Source organism: Echeneis naucrates, chromosome 17, assembly GCF_900963305.1.
Source record: "Echeneis naucrates chromosome 17, fEcheNa1.1, whole genome shotgun sequence".
Classification (NCBI taxonomy): Eukaryota; Metazoa; Chordata; class Actinopteri; order Carangiformes; family Echeneidae; genus Echeneis; species Echeneis naucrates.
This window is the reverse complement of record NC_042527.1, coordinates 16,685,336-16,707,769: the sequence shown is the minus strand read 5'-3', so window position 1 is coordinate 16,707,769 and position 22,434 is coordinate 16,685,336. Positions and strand designations below refer to the sequence as shown.

Here is a 22,434-nt window from a genome sequence, read left to right as displayed (position 1 = left end):
GTGTCAATATGCAGTTTCATCTGTTGGCTTCAGCTCTGACTGAAGGCAAACAGAACCATCCAGCACACTATGAAAAATTCATTCAGGAATCTAGGCGGCACTTAGTTGCCGTCACCTCGGTGAGTAGTGGCGGCACGTTATCGTGGAATATCATTGCTGATACTGCAGTTACTCAGAAGTAGCTTTGCATGAAAGGATATAGGGAGATAATGAGCAGCTTTTAAGATTACAGACAGACAAGCACCGTCCTTCCTCTGAGTGGTCAGGAGCAGGTGAATGATCTTTTTCCATTTATTTGACTAACAGCCAGTGGTAGCACTATGGCTAATCCATTCACAGCTCGTTTCAATCTTTTCAGTATGAAAATTCAAAGCATTATTCGTGTAGAAACATTTCATGTACAAAGTGGAAGGAATATGGAGCAACTCACATGTTGAGATCTGACTGGCTAAATCTGTGAAAATCGGGGTGTTTGATGGCCTTGATGAAGAAGCCCTGCAAATCCAATATTGCCTTAATGAGGTCTGCTCATTGATTTGCATCATGTTCAGTCTGACGAGACATTAAAGGAATAGAAGCCTGCATATAACCCAACCCCTTGTGCAAAGTATTATGGCACACTGTTACATGAGTTTCTGCTCTGCCACAGAACACTGAGGCCGTAGCTTCTTTTTTTTTTTTTTTCCTCCCCACATTGGCCTCTGGAGGGTCCCTGCTGGCCAAAGCGCTTCGCTCCCAGCCGTTACAGTCACTAATCTGGCCTGACACCAAGCTGATTTACAATACCCCCCTAGCCTAAGTACTGACTGACTAGAAGTAATTGATTTAGAACAGTTCAGACACCTGCTGAAGAGTATGATGCCCTGTAAAGTCCTTCCTACCCTTGTATACAAACTCGGGCTCACTATTCTCACCTCTGTGCCACCTGTGGAACACAAACGCCCTGAAACCTTAAGAAAAAGGGAAGGTATCTATTTTTTGGAATTAAGCAATACTATTGAGAGAACATGCAAATTGAGTGCATTTTAGGTTTGTATTGTATTCCATGTCTTCTCATGCTCTGATATAGCCCTCAAATACATCTTTTTTTTTTTTTTTTTTGCTCTAATATTTCAGCTCTTGCTGCTTGCTAAAGATCTCCCCACAATAGATCTGCGGATGGAGCTGAGCCTGAACAACTGTCTGTGTTTGGCAAGCTATTGATCTATGGAGCTCTGTATTTGCCAGTCTTTCCACTCACATGCCTTCACTCTGTTTGTCTTTTACTGACGGAGCCGAGGCTGTCTGCCGAGGAGGTGGTGAGGGTGGTCGGGGTAGGGATGAAGTCTTCTGTGTGGTTTGAGGGGGGAGTCCATGCCTTCTGCGCCGCCTGCCTAGTCATTTTATGGCACCATCTGTCCACAAGCAAAACCGTCAAGTGGTGACGTGTTAGCCCATCTCTCTTGTTTGACAGCGTGAATTTTCTTTTGATATATATGCACATCTGCTGTTGAGAATGTGTCTCAGTTTATATTGCTAATTTGATGTTTCTCCATCCCACTGAATAGCTGTTAATTATGTAGAGATTCATTTGTAAAACACTCAAAAATGTAAACAAAAACAAACAATTTGAACCTTTTTTTTTTTTAAATATATGTAATCTTTCAACTAGTGCAAGGCTGTTGGGTTTTAGGGACCTTGAACTGAATTCTAAGCTTTGTTATTTTCTCCATTAGCTTAATTTGAAAAAAAAAAAAAAAAAAAAAAGATTTTTATTTATGCACCACTTCTCAGATTAAAGATCCGACACAATCTATTGAGAGAGGAAAAAAAGAGCAAAGGGCAGATAAGTAAGAGAAAAAGACAGAGAGGATTTCTAAACAAAATTATAACCACAATAATGTTAATATCTATGATGATAAATAGATGTGTCAGAATAATCCGTTTGACATTCAAACAAATGGGATGAACTTCAGTCTGACACCCTCGTGTAGAAAATATGAGTTTTCCATACACAATATGCTTAAACTGCAGGAGTTTATATTCTGTTGACATGGCTGCTGAGAATGGTGCCACTTCAGAAAGCTGTTTCATACAGTCGATTGGTCCAGGTATACACAGTATTGCATTTATTTGATGAATGTCTGTTTTACATTGAGCCTGCTTTTTGATTTATTGCAAGCCCTTCGCCCAGCACTTTGTAGTGCAAGCCATTTTCTCCTTGCTCTGCAGCTCGACAACGCCAATAATCACTCTCCAATAAATTCAAATGGAAGTGGCACTCTGCTATGTCTCTTCTACTCTGTGTAATACATATCAGTGTAATACACATCACCTTTCATTCCCAGATTGATTTGCAGCTGAAAAGATTGGTAGCCCCCCAGAGGTGACTGTAAATCCCTACTTCACTGGCAATTTATGGAGGTGCTTGAGTTTTGTTAAATGTTCACTCAACCAGACTAAATGCCAATCGACATTGTATCATATGGGTGAAGCCGGGATGCTATGGTGTTTGCATTTTGTTGGGAGGCACGTTACGAGCTTGTGCCAGGATATTATCAGCCGCATGCCGCATGAAGTCCAACCCTCCTGAGTCACATATTGCATCGCAATGCGTCACAATAGCTCTGTGGCCCACAATATATTCTAAATGTCAGTTTTTTATTATTATGCGCAAATGACATGTCCTAAATGAACCACCTCATGGATCGCCGTGAGTCATCCGCTCAGGCGTGAACTTTACTCGTGATTTATTCGCAGAGTGTTTTCATTGTAGGTCAGCACAATCAGCGCTCCTTACTTTCATTGCCCAACTTAAGAAAGTGCACTCATCTGTTCTGGTGTTTTTCATTCTCTCAATCTTCCTCTCTGCAGTAAAGCGTTAACAATTAACTCTGTGAAATCAGCTTGTAAACAGAGGAGCTGTTGAACTCGGTAGGTCACAGGACATTAGCCTTTGTTAGGCAAATTTCAGTGTAGCCCTTAAAAACGACATGCGCCATCGAGTCTGTGGAAACAGTGAAAACCTAATTTGGTTACTTTACACTTTCATTTTACAATATGTGGCTCACTGGCTCCCAGTGACTCTCCTGGGGCCTTGTGGTGTATGTTCACTGCCGAAGTTAAAAATAAATAAATAAAAAAAAAAAGGAGCACAGACTCATGAGGGTGAGCCTTCTAGGGCATGGAAAACTAATCAAGGGCCAAAACACTGCTGTCGAAATTCAGCTTGTAACTGTGTTTATGGAGCCGTTGCAGGTGGTGCCAGCACAAACCTCTCTGGTCTGGGTTTATCACCTCCAGAGATGGCCATGATTAGCTCCCCACACTGCTAGCCATATATCTCAGCTGTCCCACCTCCCCACGCTCAGGATGACCCATAAAACAGAGACGGAGAAAGAACATGAGTAGGAGGGATGGAAATGATGGAGAGCAGAAATGCTACCTGTAGTTAGTGTAATAGTGGTGTTTACACAGCCTCTGCACGCTCCCTGCGTAGCTCTGTCCTGTATTATGCTCTTGTTGACTACCACTTCAGAATGGTCGGCCACTCCCGTGCCACACACATGCGCACACACCAACAATGCAGCACAACAACACGAGGGGTATTAAGTTGAATGGCAGGCACCTGATGTGAATGACAAACACACAAAACAGCATAGGTGTGTGTTTTTTGTCATACTGCCCTTCCTGCTGATGCGACACAGAAGCTCTTCTGTCCTCCACAGTTTACCGTTTGAGACGTTCACATTCCATTGTTCCCTTGTTAATTACTTCCCTAAACCTCTTAGTCTTCTGCCCATTATACAACGAGTATATACTGTATATATGTCACGCTCTGCAATACTGAGAACTCCCCAGACACTCAAGACTCCAAAGCTTCTTCTTAATGGACTTACTGAGTGGATGACCTCATGAACGGATGGTGATATGGAGTTGTTTTTATTCCTGTATCAATTCAACAACCCTCACCTCTCTGTTATGATTTCAATGTGTGTAGACCTTCTGCTTCTGCTCTATCATCCTCTCTATCTCACTGTGTATAAGAAATATGACATTTTTAGAGACTGGATAGAGCAACCACTGCTGCACCATTCTTTTACCGGAATGGATTCTGCATCTCAAACATTGTGGAATGATTAACAGTAATGAATTCGTTGGGGCTGTTGTGAATGCCTGTTCTCTAACAGCAGCTAACCAGCCCAGGAAGCTCCAGGCTTGAATTTAAACTCATCTTCCCCTACATTTATTCAATTTGTGTCCTTGTTTTAAATGATAATGAAGGGGAAGGAGTCGAAAAGAATCTTTGGTTCTTAACTCATTTATTGTTTTCCTATATTTTTGATATGTTTTTCCATAGATTTGTACTAATAAATGTGTTTATACCAAATCTACACTGGCTAATGTAGCCTCAGTCAGTCACTGGTGATTAGTTTGGATAAAATGAAACTACAAAATACAGCCAGTAAAACTCATCTAAACTCATTAATTCTTCATTCTGAATACACGCATTTTTTTTGTAAATGTTGTGGCATACTGATGTGTATAATTAATCTTTTGCAGTGCACAAAAGGAATTCACAAGTTAAAAATGTACTTCCTGAAATCATCCAGACTAATTATTGTGTTTATTAAGTAGAATCTCTGTTTCTGGTGAAATAATCTGGACGATTATTCAGCCACGATAATTCATTGCCAACTCTCACCCTTTCTCTGTCTCGCTCTGTTCACACAAACACACACATCATGCACGCATACGCAAAAAACTAAGCTGCAGAATTATATACAATCTCACAAGCGCAGATATCCACCCCTACACGTTCTCATTGTTTCCTCTCGATCTCCCACATAGCAGCCCGTGAAATCTCTCTATGTTCTGAGCCACTTGCTCAGATCTTGGATCACAATGCAGCATCTCCACATTGCTTGCCCTGTCCTTCCCTCCCCAACACACAACACAAATGCACATGGTGGCAAGCGTTGTCCCATAGTATTTGTGTGCAGCTGGGAGGCACCAAGCTGCACTGGGATAAATAAGTAGCCAAATAAATAAAGAATAAACCTCGCTCTAGGAATTTGTCTCATTGAAGATGAAAAGCATCTGCCTCTCTCTGGCATCTGCTGTGAAAGATATCCCTCCACCGCCAAGGGTTTGGAGCACTGCGAGTAGCCAACTCTATCAGCCTCACTCACTACCCACTGACATGAACCAATGCAACACTGGCGCACATTAAAATCAGTGTCAAAACAAATTTGTCAGCCAGCAAACTTGGTGTGAGCTACACTCGTTTTGTAAAGCTAACTTAGGGTATTAACTTGAAAGAAAAATGGGACCTAAATGTCTTTAATTCCGGTTTCAGAGGGGGTGTGTGATCCAGTTCTCTGGCAGCCTGAGCTGTGTATTTGGGTATGCTTTTGCTATAGCTGAACGCACACAATGAGCTGCATCCTCATTACCAGCAAAGGTGAAGACACAGTCAGAAGGTTTTAAATTATTTTAGGTGCACTTTTGGATATGTCTAAAAATTCAATGCAGGAAAATTATAATGCAGATTGACATGGACACAGCTTGAGCTGCCACTGACAATAGCCAAAGTTGGCTGCACACACGGTTTGGAAATTCCTTAGATGCAGGATGTGTTGCATCGTAAATTGGTTTAGCAGACTTGAAAGCCCGACGGCACATTTGTGTATGTGATGAATGGTGATGTAGAGTCAGCCAACAGTGATACCTGTCTGAAAGTGTGCCCAGGTGAGACATTCTTTGCATCATCTTACCCGGCTGTGCCTGACTCATCCTGACTTATGAGTGACCTGTCAGAAGAAGTTAAAGCAAACCTCCAATGAAAAGGTGGAAACTCCAAATAATATTTAGTTCGCTAAGAACGTTTGCGTTTGGTTTCTCAAAGGATGGCCAAAAGAGATACCCTCCCTTTCTGTGTGTGTGTGTATTTTTATTTTTTTTCCCTGTTTCCACGTGCATTGAATAAGCCACATGAGTAATGGACTGCTCAACAGCTCCACAGGCTTAAGAATGGAAAGGCTTTTTTTTTTCTCCACAAGATACTGCAGGCTTTGTGTTCCTGACGATCTAACTTATTTAGCTGAATTGAATAGACTAAAGCTGACTGGCCACCCAACAAGCCTCTAGATATTAAGCATTGTGAGGGCCTCCCTTTTTCTTTCCACAAATATCAGTAATCAGTGTAGTTTAGTCACCACTATGTACTGAGCAGCAGTAACACTGAGCAGGCAGTCTTGAACAAGTTTTCAGATCCTTTCCTGTGGGCCTCTTCTGTGAGTGTTGAACAGAATCAGGAAGACAAATGTAACCTTACTTTAAAACTTTTCTCATTTCAGTTTGGTTTTTCTTGTGTTCTTTCTGAAGTCCTCTGGAGATTAATTCCATCAAAACAGAGATATCTATCCTTACCATATTGTGGTCTGTTTTACAGCTATATGATTACTCATCATAGGCGGCCTTGGGCAACTGAGAAAAGATAAGAAATGTAGTTAGTTCAATTTGTTGGGATACACAGTTATTTTCTTTGTAATGGCTATGACAAACTTAAAGTCATATATCTAAATCTTATCAGTGAACTGAGTCATTTCCTACTCTTAATCTTATTCCAAAAAAGACAAAAGAATCAGCGTGTGCGCAGTTTGTTTTGATGGACAGTCTTTGTTTTTTTGTCTCCACCTCCTGCTTCAAGTGATGGAGGAGAGCTTTCAGTTTTATAGCTCGACCAATTATGGTTAATTTGTGGTCCACCTGCTGCTCCTTTGTTGACCAATCATGACCCCCCTGGGCTGTGTTGTGTATTAAATGTTCATGTATGCATACATGTTGTCATTCTCTGACATCATGGCACTTTGTTGATTTGAGCCCATCTGGGAGAGAGAGTTTCAATTTCTTAATGGGAGACTTTAAGTGGGTGGTGGTCCTCAGGGAGGGCTGTTTAGGAGGTCCTCTGGGTTTTAAACTGATCCTCATTGTGAGAGGATGACTGAGGAGCTTAATCCTGCGTCCTGACCTCCCCTTTGTTCTTGTTATTTTTTCCCATGATTTTCTCCGTGGCACTGTACTGCAGTTGTTTCCTGCTGATGTGCTTTGCGTGTTACATTCGCATCACTTGTATTTTCCTCTGCCCAGAGCAAGATTTTTCTTGTGGTTAGTGGGTTCCTTTAGTTGTGCTCTGCAACTTGCTTTTGATTTTTCTTTTTTTTTTCTTGCTTGACTGCGTTATTATGCTCATTGAAATGTATGCAAATATGTCGTGAGTTTGAATACTAATGTTTCTGTATGCCTCTTCTGCATGTGTTTGCTCTCCCAGGTGTTAGTCTTTGATCCTGTCAGAGTGGGACGCATCTAGCAGGGGACTGAGGAGGGAGCAGTGCCAACTTAGAACATGGTGCCTAATATTCACCTGGCAGTGCCCCTCCTGCCCAGATGGGCGTTGCTGTTCCTGCTTCTACTCAGCTGCATGGTGTTCTCTGCTGTGGCTGACAGTAAGTAACCACCTATGTCTATAACAGTCTGCCTCATGTTGAGCTCCATAAGCACAATGCATTCACAAAGTATTCAGACACAAAATGATAAGGCAAAAACAGAAGTTTTGTATTTTGGGCTCATAAAAAAGTAAAGGTAAACTTATCAAAACTTTTTTGAAATGAAAACTTTCTCATAATGGCGTATCGAATCTAGCTTGATGAGGAGAAAATGAGTCTAAATTATTTCATACTGTAAAGCTGTAGCAGAACAGAATGTGGAAAAATAGAAATCGTCTGAGTGTTTTGTTTTTTTGTTTAGTTTTTTTTTTGAGTGCGCTGTTTTTTGACATTAGTATAATTTTATCCCTTCATTTGCATATAGAGAAGATTACTCACAATAGGAGGTTGAAAAAAAAAAAGCAAGAATAATTTCATTTATATTTACCTATCTGGTGATCAGCCGAACAAATGCAGACATGTTAGACACTTTACACTTGTTTGCCCCTCGCAGGATCTGTGACGAAGCGTTGAAATTAACCCACTACATTATTTAATGATTGAATGTTCACAGCTTTCATCCTGGTCAGCGCGGAGTTTCATTAAAAATGGAACATATATTTTATTTACCGGTGTCTTAGGAGGATTCGAGCAAACCAAAATAGCAACTCATATAATGCATGTCCCCGAGTATAGAGAGCTTTACCATCTGCACTAAAAATAGAGTCACAGGGCTGCCAGTGAATGTCTGCCGGCCCCTGTGCTTGGCTGTCTGAGTGAAGCTGGAAAAAGCCACTCAGAAAGACACGCCATCTTCTCTCTGCCTTTGGGTCTTGGAGCAGTGGAGAGGTACCGGCGTCCCAAAGAAAGGGTCAGGGACAGCGTTAATTCGCCACATGACCTCACCCCTAGTGCTGTCACAGGGTCACTGTAATTCAATTATGCCCCGGCCCCTCCCATCGCCCCACCCGGCCGTACCAATTGCTGTGTCCTTTCATACGTGGGTAAAACGGGTTGGTTTTTTTTGCACCCTTTCCTTTTTCTCACTCAGTGTCTTTCACCCTGTGTTATTATCTGTGTATCTTGCAGTTTGTCAAGAGTTCTGCACAGTATAATTGTGAATTTGACCTCAGAGAAACATTTTGCACTCCTGCCTTTTTTTTATGGTTGTCTGGCAAATGCTTGTAATCTAATCAGATCAAATTAGACTTTGAATAGAGCTGTAGTGCTCAAGTAATACTAAAAGATGCGTGTTATTGAATTCACCCCTGGACTACAAACAGAGACATTTATTTGACTGAAGTCCATTGGGCTTTCACCCAACTCTATTTAGCTTGTTGTCGAGTCCCTCGCCTGATTTAAAATGACAAACTTTGAATTCTAATTCACTCAAGACTAAATCGGGTTGTGTGTGAATTGCTGATGATAAATTATCTCAGAAATTAAATAGAGCAATAAGACAGTTTTGGGTCTGCGAGTAATTGGCATTGTTGCTTGTGAACACAACAAGACCAGTCTCGTCAGTAATTCATGTCGTCGTTATGCGCATGTTTGTGGTCATGTTTTGTTGTGTAGCTGTACTCTTATCTGCCTGAAATTTAATAGTCACCAAGGGAATGGAAAAAAAAAATCAACTGCATTTGCCTTTTAGAGATCATCATCAAAGGAAGGTAATGTCAGGGGTGTTGAAAGTGCCAAGATATTATTTAAATGTGGTGAACATGTCAGACACGCAGTGCAGAGCTGGGATGGGACCTTCATTATTAAGCTGTGTTATTATTGTGGTCTTATGAGCCAGTGCTGTAAAATGAATGTGCAAGATTGCTAAAGTAGTAAAAATGTTTATTACATATTTTGTATCATCACACTTCATGGATTCAGGACGTGTTGCTGTAGAGCTGATTTGGTAGAATTAAAGACTTTTGTTTGTTCAGCTTTAGTCTTTTTTTCTTCTTCCTCTTTTTTTTTTTTTTTTTGCTCTCTGCCCGCCTGTCGCTGAGATTGGCCTGGCCTCTAATTTCAGTAATCACATAATTTACACAAAAAACACAGAACCAAGCATTTAATAAACAGACAAAGATGCTGTATTGTGACCGGCTGGCACAATCACTTTCGTTAAAGATAACACCCCCAAAAAAATCTCAACATTAAATTTCATTTCATCTTTAAAAGAAGATTAAATAAATAATAACTCAGAGGAAAAAGCTGTCTTTGGTCTGAGGTCGGTCTGCTTCTGTGTTGGTACAACAGTGTAATTTTCCCATTGTGGGACAAACCAAGGAATTTGATATGGTTTGATTTGATGGCTGTAGCTTAATGAAAGCACACATGGGAAAAGTCATAGACCCGCTATTACCAAAAGCAGCCTATGGCTGTAAAGCAAACAGACATAGAATTAAAATAAGACAGTTGGAGCGCAAAAATAACACCTACCGCTAATGGTGGGGTTGTGTGCGTTTGGTGCCTGTAATTTGTAGGCAACTTAGCAATGTGAACTTCATAGTTCTGGTTTGGATTTCCTGTATTACAGGGCAGACACCAGACAGACATTATGGCCCGGGTGCCTGGCAAGTTTCTGATTACATGGGTTCAGTCTGGTGTCCTTTGCCCGCTGAAATAGTTAAACGGGCGAAGCAACTGCAGGCGACGAATGTGTTAGCAGAGTTACGCCGTGTCCTTACATCAAAAACGGCTTGTTCCATTTGCGGAGCATTGTTTGTTGATTTAGTGTGGCTGCATTTCAAAGGTTGTCATTACGCTGTGTATACTGTGTGGCAGGATATCAAAAAATGGCACCGTTTATCATGATTTAGCGCCGCAAATACAGTAAGTACACCATCGCTATCAGTGTTATAGCTCCCTGAAATCTTATATCGTCACTGAGTAGGAACACAAGCAATGTGATTACTCCGTGCTGATCGCAGACATCCCATCGATCCCCGGGGAGCTCGGCCTAATCAACCAGCTCTCTATACAGCCCCGTTGTACACAATAGGCCACTGGCCCGCAAGGTCAGCCTCAAAGTCACACATACCCAGCACTTAAATGTAATGGTTATCTTTTGTAGTGCTGTCATTGTGAGTTATTTCATTGGCTTTAATAAGCTTTTGATGTATGTGTCTCCTCTGGTGCTTCTCATGTTGTAATCTTGGGTGGCTTTTCATGTGAGCTGCTGCAAACCTGCTGAAGCCTCCTTTAAGTTTAAAGGGACTTTTTTTGTATCAAACCGCCGTATCTTACAGCACCCTTTTAGTGTGTCAGTAGTGCTCCACCATATATCACTTGTAGATTAATAGCGGTTTTAGTTTTATAAATAATTTTGGAGCTATTGCAGTTCTTTAATATCCAGCCAATCTTTAGAGCTTTGAGGTGTGTCCATGTGGCTCCTACAGTAAATAAACATTGCTCTGAAAGAAAGAGGACTAAATGGTTAATATAGCATATCAAACCAGAATTTTGAGAACAAAAATGGGACCTAAAATCCACCTAAACCTTCACGAATTCTACAAATCCCTAAGACAAGGTCCATAGATTGATTTGGCAATTTCTAAAGCTACTCCACTCAAGTGATGTGATGGGAGTGCCACAGTGCTTTGGAAAGGGGGAGACCAGGCAGGGGGCTGGATGGCTGGAAATTGGATTGTACTTTTAAGTGTCCATATGGTCACCCTGTTCAAAAACTGACAGGGATATAAATTGATTCCTTTTTAATTAAAAGTAACCATATCCACCTCGGAGAGCCTCTTGAAGTGTAATGCACTTAACACACAGCTGTGGTCCAAACACATTATACGGACAGGCGCACTGAGAGGGAGGCTGAGGTCACTGGAAAAGCTAAACAAAACAAAATGGACCCCGCGAAGGCAATGGCAGAAAGCAATATATGTGAGAAAAACATGAGCAAGATAAAGGGTCTCAAAAATGCGATTTAGAGGCTGGAGAGATTCGATGGGAAGTTGTTTTTCTAAGCCAGTGCAGCAATGTCAGAATGGAGGGAGGAAAGGGTCACCAGAGGTTAATGATGTGAGATTAATAGTTTAATTAGGGAGCTCAGTAGCAGGGCCAGAGGCAGTCACCCAAACCCTCTGCTGTGTCCTGGATTCAGCAGTGCCACGGGGCAACAAGAACTGCCAGTGTCCTTCCGAAAAAAGGGCAGAGAAAGACATTTAATTCTGTGCTTATATTGTTTGCTTTATCGACAAAAGGCACTGAAATTCCTTTCTGTCTGTTAAAACTAACGACTTACTACACTCTCATTTAACGTCAGGTTATGCGACAAGGAATAATCCAGCATTAGCATAGATTTGGAAGAACTGATGTGGATTTAATTTGTGTTAAGAAATATTAAGTGGGAAGTACAATAAGCATTACAGGAATGTCCATAAAGCTGGTTCATCACATACTGGTCATTGATAAAGCTCCGCTGACTCAACTGAGGTTGGACAAATTAATTGTAGTGTCCTTTAAATAGGACACAGTGGAGTATCTTATTAGTGACATCACCAGCACACACAAACACACACACACCCTTGTGTTGTTTACCTTGGGAGTATCCTCCAAGGTGCATTTAAGGGCATTTAGCTCAACCCACACAGCCTGTGGACACAGCAGAAGAAAACACAGTTGAATCTCAAGTGGGATCTATTTCATGGGTAAATTGTCACCTTTACTTTTCGAAGATGCTAAATCATAAGGGAAGCACCAAAGAGCCTGTTGGCGCCCGTAAACCTAGAATGTCTTTGTTTCGTGTCCCTACAGTAACATCATTTAATTTCCTGCTCAATTTTGGCTAACAGAGAGAGTTGAATTACTTAAAAGCTCTGGGCCATGTGGGTGAGAAGATGAGAACAATGGTGGGGCTTCTCTGAGGTCTCCGAGGGAAGGCTAATCTAAGGAAGGCAAATTAATGAGGTTAGTGGGGGTCACAAGGGGGTGCATGCTGATGGATGATGAGTTAACCCTAAAATGGGATCTCCAAAGAAGCTGAGTCCCTAAACCACACCCTCCTGGGATCACTTAGCACGCTTAACATTTTCCTCACACCGGTCTATTAATGTGTATCGTGGTCCGAGCCAAGGTGACCATTGGACTTCACCCAGCATTATTTACAAAGCCCCCCCCTCCCCACCCACCAACAGTTGTTTCCTCTTTTATACTCCCACCACTATACTTTGCAGAGAAGTTTGGATTTCCATTACAACGGTGTCACACTGTATGCTTTATTACATATTCATGCTGATTCAAAATGTATTTTCTCACTCGGTGTTGCTTGCATGTGAGTGTTTCCAGGTTGAGACTCTGCCCACACATGCCTTCAAATGCAGCAGTCAGTCATCCTTTTCCAGTTTCCAAACGCGGAGGGAAAAAAAAAAACTCTTAGTTTTATGAGAATGGAAAATGAGAACATTTCATCATCAACCGAACTAAATGAACAGAAGAGGTGATCTCGCCCCCGCCCCCACCCACACCCACCCACTGAGGGTTATGCAGACAAGCTGAGCTGTTCAGCCAACACATTAGCTGGGTTGCTTTGGAGGTTACAGTAACAGCCTTCATAAAGGCCTTGTTCACTGCATTGTCTATATTGTTTCTGAAACTATACTACACAATAGGAGTTGTGTTTATTTAATGATATTGCCGGTTTTCTACCAGTAGGCAGTGAGTGTCAGCACAGAGAGAAAGAAAACTCTCAAAATCTATATTCTCCATTGTATTCCCAATTTCTTAAATGCTGGTTTTAAAAAAGGACAAGGAAGTTGTATTTCTTGCGCCCAAACAAACGAAAAACAGAAGTAGGTTGCCATTAAAAGAACAACAATAAAGCAGCGTGCAAAGTCTGTGGTATTCTAGTGTCTGTTCAAACTTTCCCTTAAGGACTGAGGTGGGTTCAAAGAAGCCACAGGTAGTGAGTCATCTTTGACTAGATCTGCGTTGGGCGCCAGTTTAAATACCACAGGTAATATAAAACCTCAGACTCCTGGTTGTGTGATACCGGGAACACCCACATCCTAACCATCAAAAACTACACAATGAAGCGTTTATCCTCGCATGCTTTTTTTAAGCAGTTGCCTAAAAATAATGCCCACGCCAGGCGTTGGTCATTGAAGCACATCGTGGTAAACTCCAAAAAAAAAAGTGATACATTGACTGGCAGATGAGAGAGCGCAGACTTTAGAGATTCCTCTCTCTTTTGTGATCGGTTTGAGAAGATGAAAGCCATTACATTAATGTGGCTCACACTGGGAAGTGAGGAGTGAAGGGTAATTGCACTTAGAGTTCTTGTTCTTCTCCACTGTCTTGAATAATTCACGGAGGGCTGGAAGCCCTGATAGAGAGCCTGTGTTTGTGGGCTACGGGGAATTGAAAAGTTTGATGATTTTCTTTTTCCCTTCCTATTCTATAGGTTTGATGTTTTGTCTTAAGTCTAGTAGTATCTCAGTAAAGATGAATCACGTAGCTCTTGTGATTTCACTGACGGTCTTGATGAAGGCTACAAAGCTCCAATCAATCTCTTTGCAGGGCGGTATCATTTTCAAAGAGTTTTCTCTGGTTTCTGTGTCATCATGAATGAATGTGATGCGATCTGACTATATAAATGGAAAAAAAAGAGAAAAAACACATATGGGGAGAAATAAGCAAAGTATATATATATGGATATCATTTGGCTATGATTAAGAATTCAACAGTGCATAAGTTTAGCTTCACAGGGACACGGTGAAGGGAACAATAGAGTGTGATTGACACAGAAAAAAGGGGAGGAACTGAAAGACTATTGCACTGGATTGCTTTTTATAGCTGTTAAAAAACTATCAAAATTTTAGGGATGTTAATTCCAAAAATGGATGATAAATATAAATCGTCTTGACCTGACATTATATATTTATCCTGATACAGAGAGACTGTTTAACCCTCAGCCCAGGCAGCCTTCTATATGCCGTACAGCGTGCAATGTGCATGTGTCCTTTGGAGAAAAAGTAACAATAATGCAATGCTCATTTGTGCTCAGCTGTAAAACAGAAGTGCAAATAGCAAATGTGGTGTTTATTGGTTTAAACAGCCTGAAGTGCAGTTGACGTTACCAGGGTAAATAACTTAGAGGGGAGGCAGCTTTATGACGAATTAATTGCAAACAAGTTGCCTTCTAATGGTCTGAAAAGGCCTTAATGGGAGTGTTCCATTAAAACAACCAGTGCTGATGCCATCAGACCTTCTCAGTAAGTGTGGCACATGAAAATGATAACTTGCTGATCCATTATTAATGAGAATTAATGGTTTTTCTCTCTGCCGCATGTGTATCGATCCCTGATACTCTACACTACCGAGTAGCTCTCAGTGAGCAATCTGGCAAGGCTAGGGAATACACTAATTGTTAGCATGACTCTCCCTGCTGTTTCTGTGTTTGTTATAAGCCTTGCTCTGGGGGCCTAGACAAGGGAAAAAGAGAAACGGCATACCTGCTTAGGTAAAATATGGTAGGTGGGTCAGGTAGAAAATATATATGTAAAATTTACGCACATAATATTTACGTACTAGTCTATTAAAAGCTCATCACAGTTCTTTTTTTGAGACTATGACCCACATTCATGGGTTTATTGTTCCCGGTAACCTGTCCCCAGAGATCTGCAGGAATAAAACACCTGTGGTAACAGTGGCGTTTGGGAACACCCCCCGTGTCTTTCGTCTCCCTAATGACCTCAGAGTCCACAGATACTGCTCAAGGCATTAGGTTAACTGAGAGAAGCTGTTTAATCCCCCCCCCCCACACAAACACACACAGAGCAGTCAGTAGCCTCCGGGCTCCCTCTGCGATGTCTCCACAAGAATATTTGCAGAATTGTCAATAGCCTGCCCTCTGGATCAAATTTAAATATCATGTCAACAGGTCGTGCATTCATTTTTTTGAATCTTTAGTGAGAATTTACCCGTTTTATAGTCTCACTACAGCTTAAATACTAAAGTCTATGAATTTTCAGAAGTGGCCACTGCTGGATGAAGCAAACACTTTATATTAGGTTTTCAAACAATAGGAAACAAAAGGTTTGCATTCATTTCTAAAAATAACCCAGCGATTTGTCTGATAATAAGATTATGTCAGCCTGTGGTATACAAGAAACACCTTATTAGTCCCACAAATTAGGAGAAGAAAGATTTAGGGCTTTGTTTATTGCTTTGATTAATTAATTTATTGTGTTCGATGCAGGCTTTACTGCTTTACTGGCAAAAGAATCAGTTTGTTTTTCTCCCTCTGCTCCCGTGTTTTACATGTGGATGTCTTTGATTTTTCTGTTGTATTAATTTGTAGTTTAACATTGGCCATTAATGCAGGCACGTTTATCTGATTTAATTCTGACTGACGCAAACAGGCTTAGATGTTTACATGATAGATGCTGTAGTTAGTCCAACGCCTTGATCTGGTTAGTATGACTCAATGATTGCCGTAAATATGTGGCATTCATCAGTCAGGAGCCTCAACCCCTGATATCCTGGCACCTCGCAACCGACACCAGGTCTGACAGTAATGGCGGCACTCTCTGCACACTGCCAGTGGGAAAAGAGCATGCGTTAAAGCTTTGCGTGCCAAGATATGAGTTTCGGATGGGATGTATCAAAGCTTAGAAAGAGTGCGGCTCAAAGCTTGCAGTCACTGAGAGAGAAGGATTTGCATAGGTAGGCTTATGTGTTTTCCACCTCGTCCCTGCCATTGTTTTCATTTGACAACTGCCTGACAGGCAGGAAAATGGGACACAGGCAGAGAAAAAAGGGTCGAGTCTGGATTTTGTCTCTCTAAGAAAAGAACTGACAAACCCAACAGTTCAATATCCGTACCCGTCAGTGTTAGCACAGTGATGGAAGAACTCAGCAGATATTCAGCCCCAAAATAAATGCCCTTGCCCTTTAGTTGGAGTGTGTAGGGACCACTATTAACCCTGTCTATGATTCAGGGGTTTGGGGTCATCACAGATCCTTTTTGAGATTTTGAGATTGGATGCTTGGCAAGTTCTGGATTAATAATAGACATCAGAATTTGCCACACTGCTGCCTTGGAGTCATAGGTCAACTATCGAAATTCAGGGGAAGCGTGTTTAAGAGGATTAATACGGGAAAAGCTCACCAAGGGCCAGTTCACCCTTTTCCTCCACTTATCCCTAAAAATCCTTGATTCCTACCATCCAGTGGTTCCCCACTTAAATGTTTGTGGCAGTGCATGTGCTTACATCCTTTAATTTGAAGCATGTGTCAAGAACTGTTTAATGCTGCCTCATCCTGCCTCTAAGCAACACGGTGAAAAGCCCCTCAACATCAACTTAAATGCAAGCGCAATGGACAGATGTTAGCGGCAACTCTTGGAAGTCAGACCGGTGATAATCAGGTCTCGAGGATTCCAGCTCACCAACCATGCACACACTGATGCATGTGCTGGCACACACTCTTAGCAGCTTATCAGGTTTGAATCATTAGCTGCTTCCTGCATGTGTGTCACCGTCACATTCTGCTGCTGAAGAAAAGGATTTATCACCGTGCTTTTGCAGTTTAAACCTGTCCCTCAGAGAACCAGGAGGAAAATATCATTCATATGTCAGGTGGGATTAGGTACTATAAAGAGGCCACAAGCACAGGTCACAGATGGCTGGATGGATGCTTTGGACTAATGTGAATAGTCAAGTACACGCAACTGCCCACTCACATGCTAAACTGCTTTAAAGTGCGCCTCTCAACTCTCACAGTTATCACTGTTAAGTAAACTACTGTGGATTTGATATAATTTTTGTTTGTCAGTGTGGGCTTCTCATGATTGGTTTTAAAGGGCCAAATTAGCCTTAATTTGCTTTAGCGACACAGTATTTAACAGTGACCCACGCACAAAACTGATTATTTTGAAGATGTCATCTCAGTTTGCATTTGATTTGGCCGAACGTAAGACAAAAGTGTGCACACATGTGGAAACATTACTTCGTGAATCGCTCAGTAAGTACAGAAGGTTTTTTTTTCTGTTAGTGCCTTTCTCTGTCCAGCCAGTTGCACCTGAATGCATGCAAGCATCTCACATCAAAGTGTTATACATGCACACACACACCTCACTGCCTGCATCCCTGCACTGCCTCTGTTTTGTACATTGCAGTATTGCTTGAAGAAATTTTCTTGGCAAAAATGTCCTTGAGCAAGGACAGCCAGCGCCCCCTTTTCTTTCTGATGCCAAGTCAGGGCAGAGGGTGATGATGTAACAGGTAGAGGTGGAAAACGTGCCCACCAACCGTCTCATCCATATCACATCCCGGTACAATCTTGTTCTAACGAGATCTCGACCCCCCCCCAAAAAAAACCTCCTGATTCCCAGAATTATTATATTAGAGAGCATAAAAAAGGAAGCATTCTCCCCCTATGTCTGCTCGCTCAGTGATGGGAGGCTGGCATCTCCTCATGTACTCGGCATAATGATTCACCCACTCGTGTGCGGCTCCACAGGGCGGTCTGCTCGTCACCGCTGGGGTTTAGGTGTTCCCCACCTCCCTCTTTAATGACTCCAGAGATGAAACACAAGCTGACAGAGCTGGTAATAAGGACAGCGGGTTGGAGCCAGACTTGTATTATTCACATCTGAGCCTGTAAATGAAACATAAAGCATGGCAGATGTATCATGGTGCAAAGGTGCGCTCGTTGTGGCGTTGCGTTAGCTTTGACAACCTGTCACGGAAACACGCACTCCATTGTCCTTATGAACAATGAAGCTGGGTGTGGTGTTGGGTAAAAAAAAGTCTAATAGGGGAACCATGGTAAGGGGTGTTTTCCAGGGTAGTCTATGTTCCTCTAAACACATTATCTCTGAAGGCACTAGAGAGAGATGTCTGAATCACGGTAATGTCTTGTCTGGATTTTAGAATATGCCAACTGGTTGATGGCCTGTAAGCCACAAATTGTGCCTTGAATGCTAAATAACCTGATTAACTCCCAAAGTTTCTGATTTACAAGCATCTTGCTGTTCATTGATTTTATATCTTGCAGACATGTTGGGGAAGAGTGTGAGTTTATCTAAATCTTTCCCTGTTTCTGTTGTGTTTAATACAATCCATTATGTTGAATGCACATCAATCCAAATTTTTCGTCTGCTGGCATTTGACTCTGCCATATTCCAAAAGTGATACTCAGATAATCAACATGTGGATGCGACTGGTACAAGCACTAAACTTCCCCTTCACTTCTCCCCTCCTTTCTGATCTCCTTTTCTGCTCCTCATCTTCGTTTGCTGTCACCGACTTCCTTTCTATCCCTTTTTTATTCCCCCCCCTCAAATCCTACCACCTCAGGTTTGCCAAGTTTCGTCAAATCCCCAGAGGACCAGACGGGTATCTCGGGTGGAGTTGCATCATTTGTGTGCCAGGCCACCGGAGAGCCCAAACCCAGAATCACATGGATGAAGAAAGGCAAGAAAGTCAGCTCCCAGCGCTTTGAGGTGAGCACTCACACGTGACTTTGAAATCTTTGAACGCTGCAAAACACACCAACATGTGCACTTAGTAACACAGACAGAGGAAAACACAACACAATAAAGGAATAGGCTTCAGGCCGCCTCTTATTAAGCACTCACCTTCACATGCATAACACATTAGCAACATTTTTTGCTAAGTAAACACAGAACACTCGCTCAAACAGCTTCTTATTAAACATCACACTAATGCTTCTCTTCGCCCAGCAAGACCAGACAGGCTTCCCCTTTTCTTTAATCTCCTTCCATCTTGATTTATACAGACCGCTTCATCTCCTCCAGTCCTTTCACGCCCGTATCCTTCCCCTGCTGTTCCTCAGCTCCACCATCTCTGACCATATTTCACCTTGATGTATGGCCTTGATATATTTCCCCTCCCTCTTTTGAACCCTCATGAAGAGAAAAGGAGGAAGGTGGTGTGAACTCGCACTGTTTCTGACCGGTAACATGATGGTGGATGGGGGCTGTTTTTATTCTGTTGGTCCTACTGTGAGTCAGTGTTTTTGGATTCAGTTTCATGTCATTTACGCTAAACATTATATGATTCAATGATTTATTAATTATTTTGATTGTTGTTTTTTGTTTTGTTTTTTTTGTTGTTTTTTTTAAGATAACATTTGATGAGCCATTTTTAGCAAGATTTACTGACTCGTACTGCCTCTGAAAAATTACATTTTGCAACAGGACATGAAAAAAAAGGCTTTTGAGAAACTGCCAAAGCTGCTAATCTGGCAATTGTTCAAGTTTTTTGTCTCACAGATCAGAAACGCAAACATCCAGAAAAGCATATATCTGTGAGGAGGTGGATGTCATTTCTGAAGTTGACATGAATGGGAAAGAAAAATATGCCCCTAAAAATAACCTTCCTACTCTTTTTCCCTACTCTGGTTCTCCTAGGTGATTGAGTTTGATGACGGTTCAGGCTCTGTACTGCGGATCCAGCCACTGCGAACACACAGAGATGAAGCCATTTACGAGTGCACAGCCACCAACAGTGCTGGTGAGATCAACACGAGTGCCAAGCTCACAGTGCTTGAAGGTAAGATAAGTCTTTCTTTTTCTTTTTTCTTATTCTTCTTCTTTCACCCATTTTTCCTCTCCATGTTGCTTTCGCACTCTTGCTCTTTAACCCCTTCTTGTTTTCCTGCTGCCGCTGGTTTTTGAAGTTTTGAAGCTGTGAATTGCTAAGTTTTAGCATTCCTGGTATCGGCAGTGTCTCAGTGGAGCAGTAGTATCATAATGTAAATTGCATTAGGTGAGGAAAAAGAAGCAAGGCATAGGTTTTTAAATGAGGTTATATTTACTTAGGCAATTCAGCAGCTGTGCGACCTGGAATAAGAAATATAATAATTTGCATCGATGGATTCTTGAACTTCAACAAACTAATGCCTTATTTAAAGAAAAACAAAAAGCAACTTGGATTGTAATGAATAATATCTAAACTATATGACTTAAGTATCCAAAAACAAGTCAGTGATTAACTGCAGAGACAAAGCTCTGCACATCTTGTTTTCCACATATAGAGGCTGCCCTCCATGCCTGCAGGCTACTCTGACACCTGCATCTCGCTCTTTCCTGTAGTTATTAATGTATGTGATTTATGTGGGCAGAACTTCTGCACCTCTCCCTGCTCAGCCTGCTCCGCATATCGCCAAACTATGAAAGTGAATTTCTTCTTTAATCTATAACGTATTTTATTCCTCTTACTTTTAATGAGATGCTTATTTCATCATTACTTTTGAGTGCTATTTGTGCTGTTTGATTTTCTTTTTGACTGTGATTGTTTTTCATTGTTTTCCTGCTATTCCTATTTTAAAATCATTAAAGTTGTTCTGATTAATCGATCTGGGCACTGTTCACCACAGGGGTGGACTTCATTAGAAACTTTGCAGAAAAACGCTCCACAGCTAGCTAGCGCGTGGATTAAGGCTGTCTGCAGCCATTATACAATAATTTAAGCAGATCTCATTCAAACACAGCCACTGTCCTGTCCTGAATCACGTTTTTCTTACACCCTGTCTTCCTTTTTTCCCTGTCCACACTGATGTAATGATATCATCCGCTGTGCTTGCTTGTGTGATCTTCCCAAAGGGACTTTTCTTCTGCAGAAAAAGGTTTTCCTTCCTACCTTCCTTTGCATATATCAAGGAGAAGGCACTAGCATGATACGGAGTGCACAGTGAGATGAGATTAATCAGAGTTAGCATTGCAGGGGCAAAGTAGAAGGTGAGATTTGGATTCCCTCAGTACGTGGTGCAGAAAGACAAACAGCAGTGGTACTTAACAGTGAGCAACTGTGCACAGAGTCATTTTCTCTCTGTGATCCCTTGTTCAGTGCTGTAGCTGCTAGGCCGTGTAAGCAGGCTGGATGCTTCACTGCAGCGCATTCATTGCATACATTCTTAAAGGAATAACATGCGTGAGTGTAGTTATTGATACAATTCTTAAATTCACATGGAAATCCCTTTTTCCCCCTTTTCATACCACGCCCATCCAAAGCTTCATGGAGCAATACGATAATCATCTCCCAAGTCTTCACGTCTGCTCTGAGGTGAGCCCATCGGAGCGGGCTGTTTTGGTCTGACAAAACAAAACAATGTATGTTCACCAAAAAAATAAAATAAAATAAAAAATGTGGACAGCTGGTCTCAGCCCACAAGCTCCAGCAAGCCAGTCCTAAGCTACCTGCTCCGAGCGGAATGGCAGTCTGCCAAAGTAAACGAGTGGCTGGTGAAGTTGAAATTTTGAACCCTTGGCGAGGTAAAGAGAGACAGAGATTTATTTCTGAACCAGGAGTCCACGAGGATGTTGCCAAGTTGTTTTGGATGTATTGGAAGCAAGAAATCTGCCGATGTGGATAATTTTAAGCATAATTTTAGATTTATATCCTTCAGTTAGATAGACAGCTCACGGTATATTTGACGCAGTGTAGGTGACAGTCATAGTGTTCATTAATGACATCAGATAGCAGAGGAGCAATCCACTATGGTAAAGATTTGTCACCGTTTTGTTTTGTTTTTTGTTTTTTTTTTTATATCAGAGAACATGTGACAGTGCTGCCATAAACACTGAAGTAAAAAATACAACCGCACGTAATATTTTAATCAAAACTCTGCCACAATCCAAAAGATATGCTGGAAAACTTCAAGAGATGTCTGTACACACAGATGTACAACTAAATACACATTAATGTGCATTTATTGACACAAACACACACACCCAGAGCGTTATCAAGGACTCTATTTTTAGACTATTGTTTGTAGCCTAGCGATACATCAAGTTCATATCAACATCACTACACAAGAAAACAGCAGGGCAGCACGACACAGACGGTGACTAATGATCGCTCCCCTTAATGGGCTGGTGGTTGCCTGAAGGTTTGAGAAGTCTGTGTCACATCAGAGTTGTGCTACTTTCCAATCTTGGCTCGAATTTTGAAATCTGGAGAAAGTAACTGAGAAACCGAAGGCAGCTCTCCAGGTGAGA

The 22,434-nt window shown here is 41.6% G+C and overlaps 1 protein-coding gene across 1 annotated transcript in view; it reads left to right on the top strand.

The window, feature by feature from the left end:
- ptprfb (protein tyrosine phosphatase receptor type Fb) overlaps positions 1 to 22,434 on the top strand; it is a 115,245-nt gene that overhangs the window by 8,768 nt on the left and 84,043 nt on the right. Inside the window, exons 2-4 of the mRNA XM_029524385.1 lie at positions 7,313 to 7,487; positions 18,770 to 18,915; positions 19,846 to 19,987. Coding sequence (XP_029380245.1) covers positions 7,388 to 7,487; positions 18,770 to 18,915; positions 19,846 to 19,987 — 388 coding nt within the window. The 5' untranslated portion in view covers positions 7,313 to 7,387. The remainder of the gene's footprint in view (positions 1 to 7,312; positions 7,488 to 18,769; positions 18,916 to 19,845; positions 19,988 to 22,434) is intronic.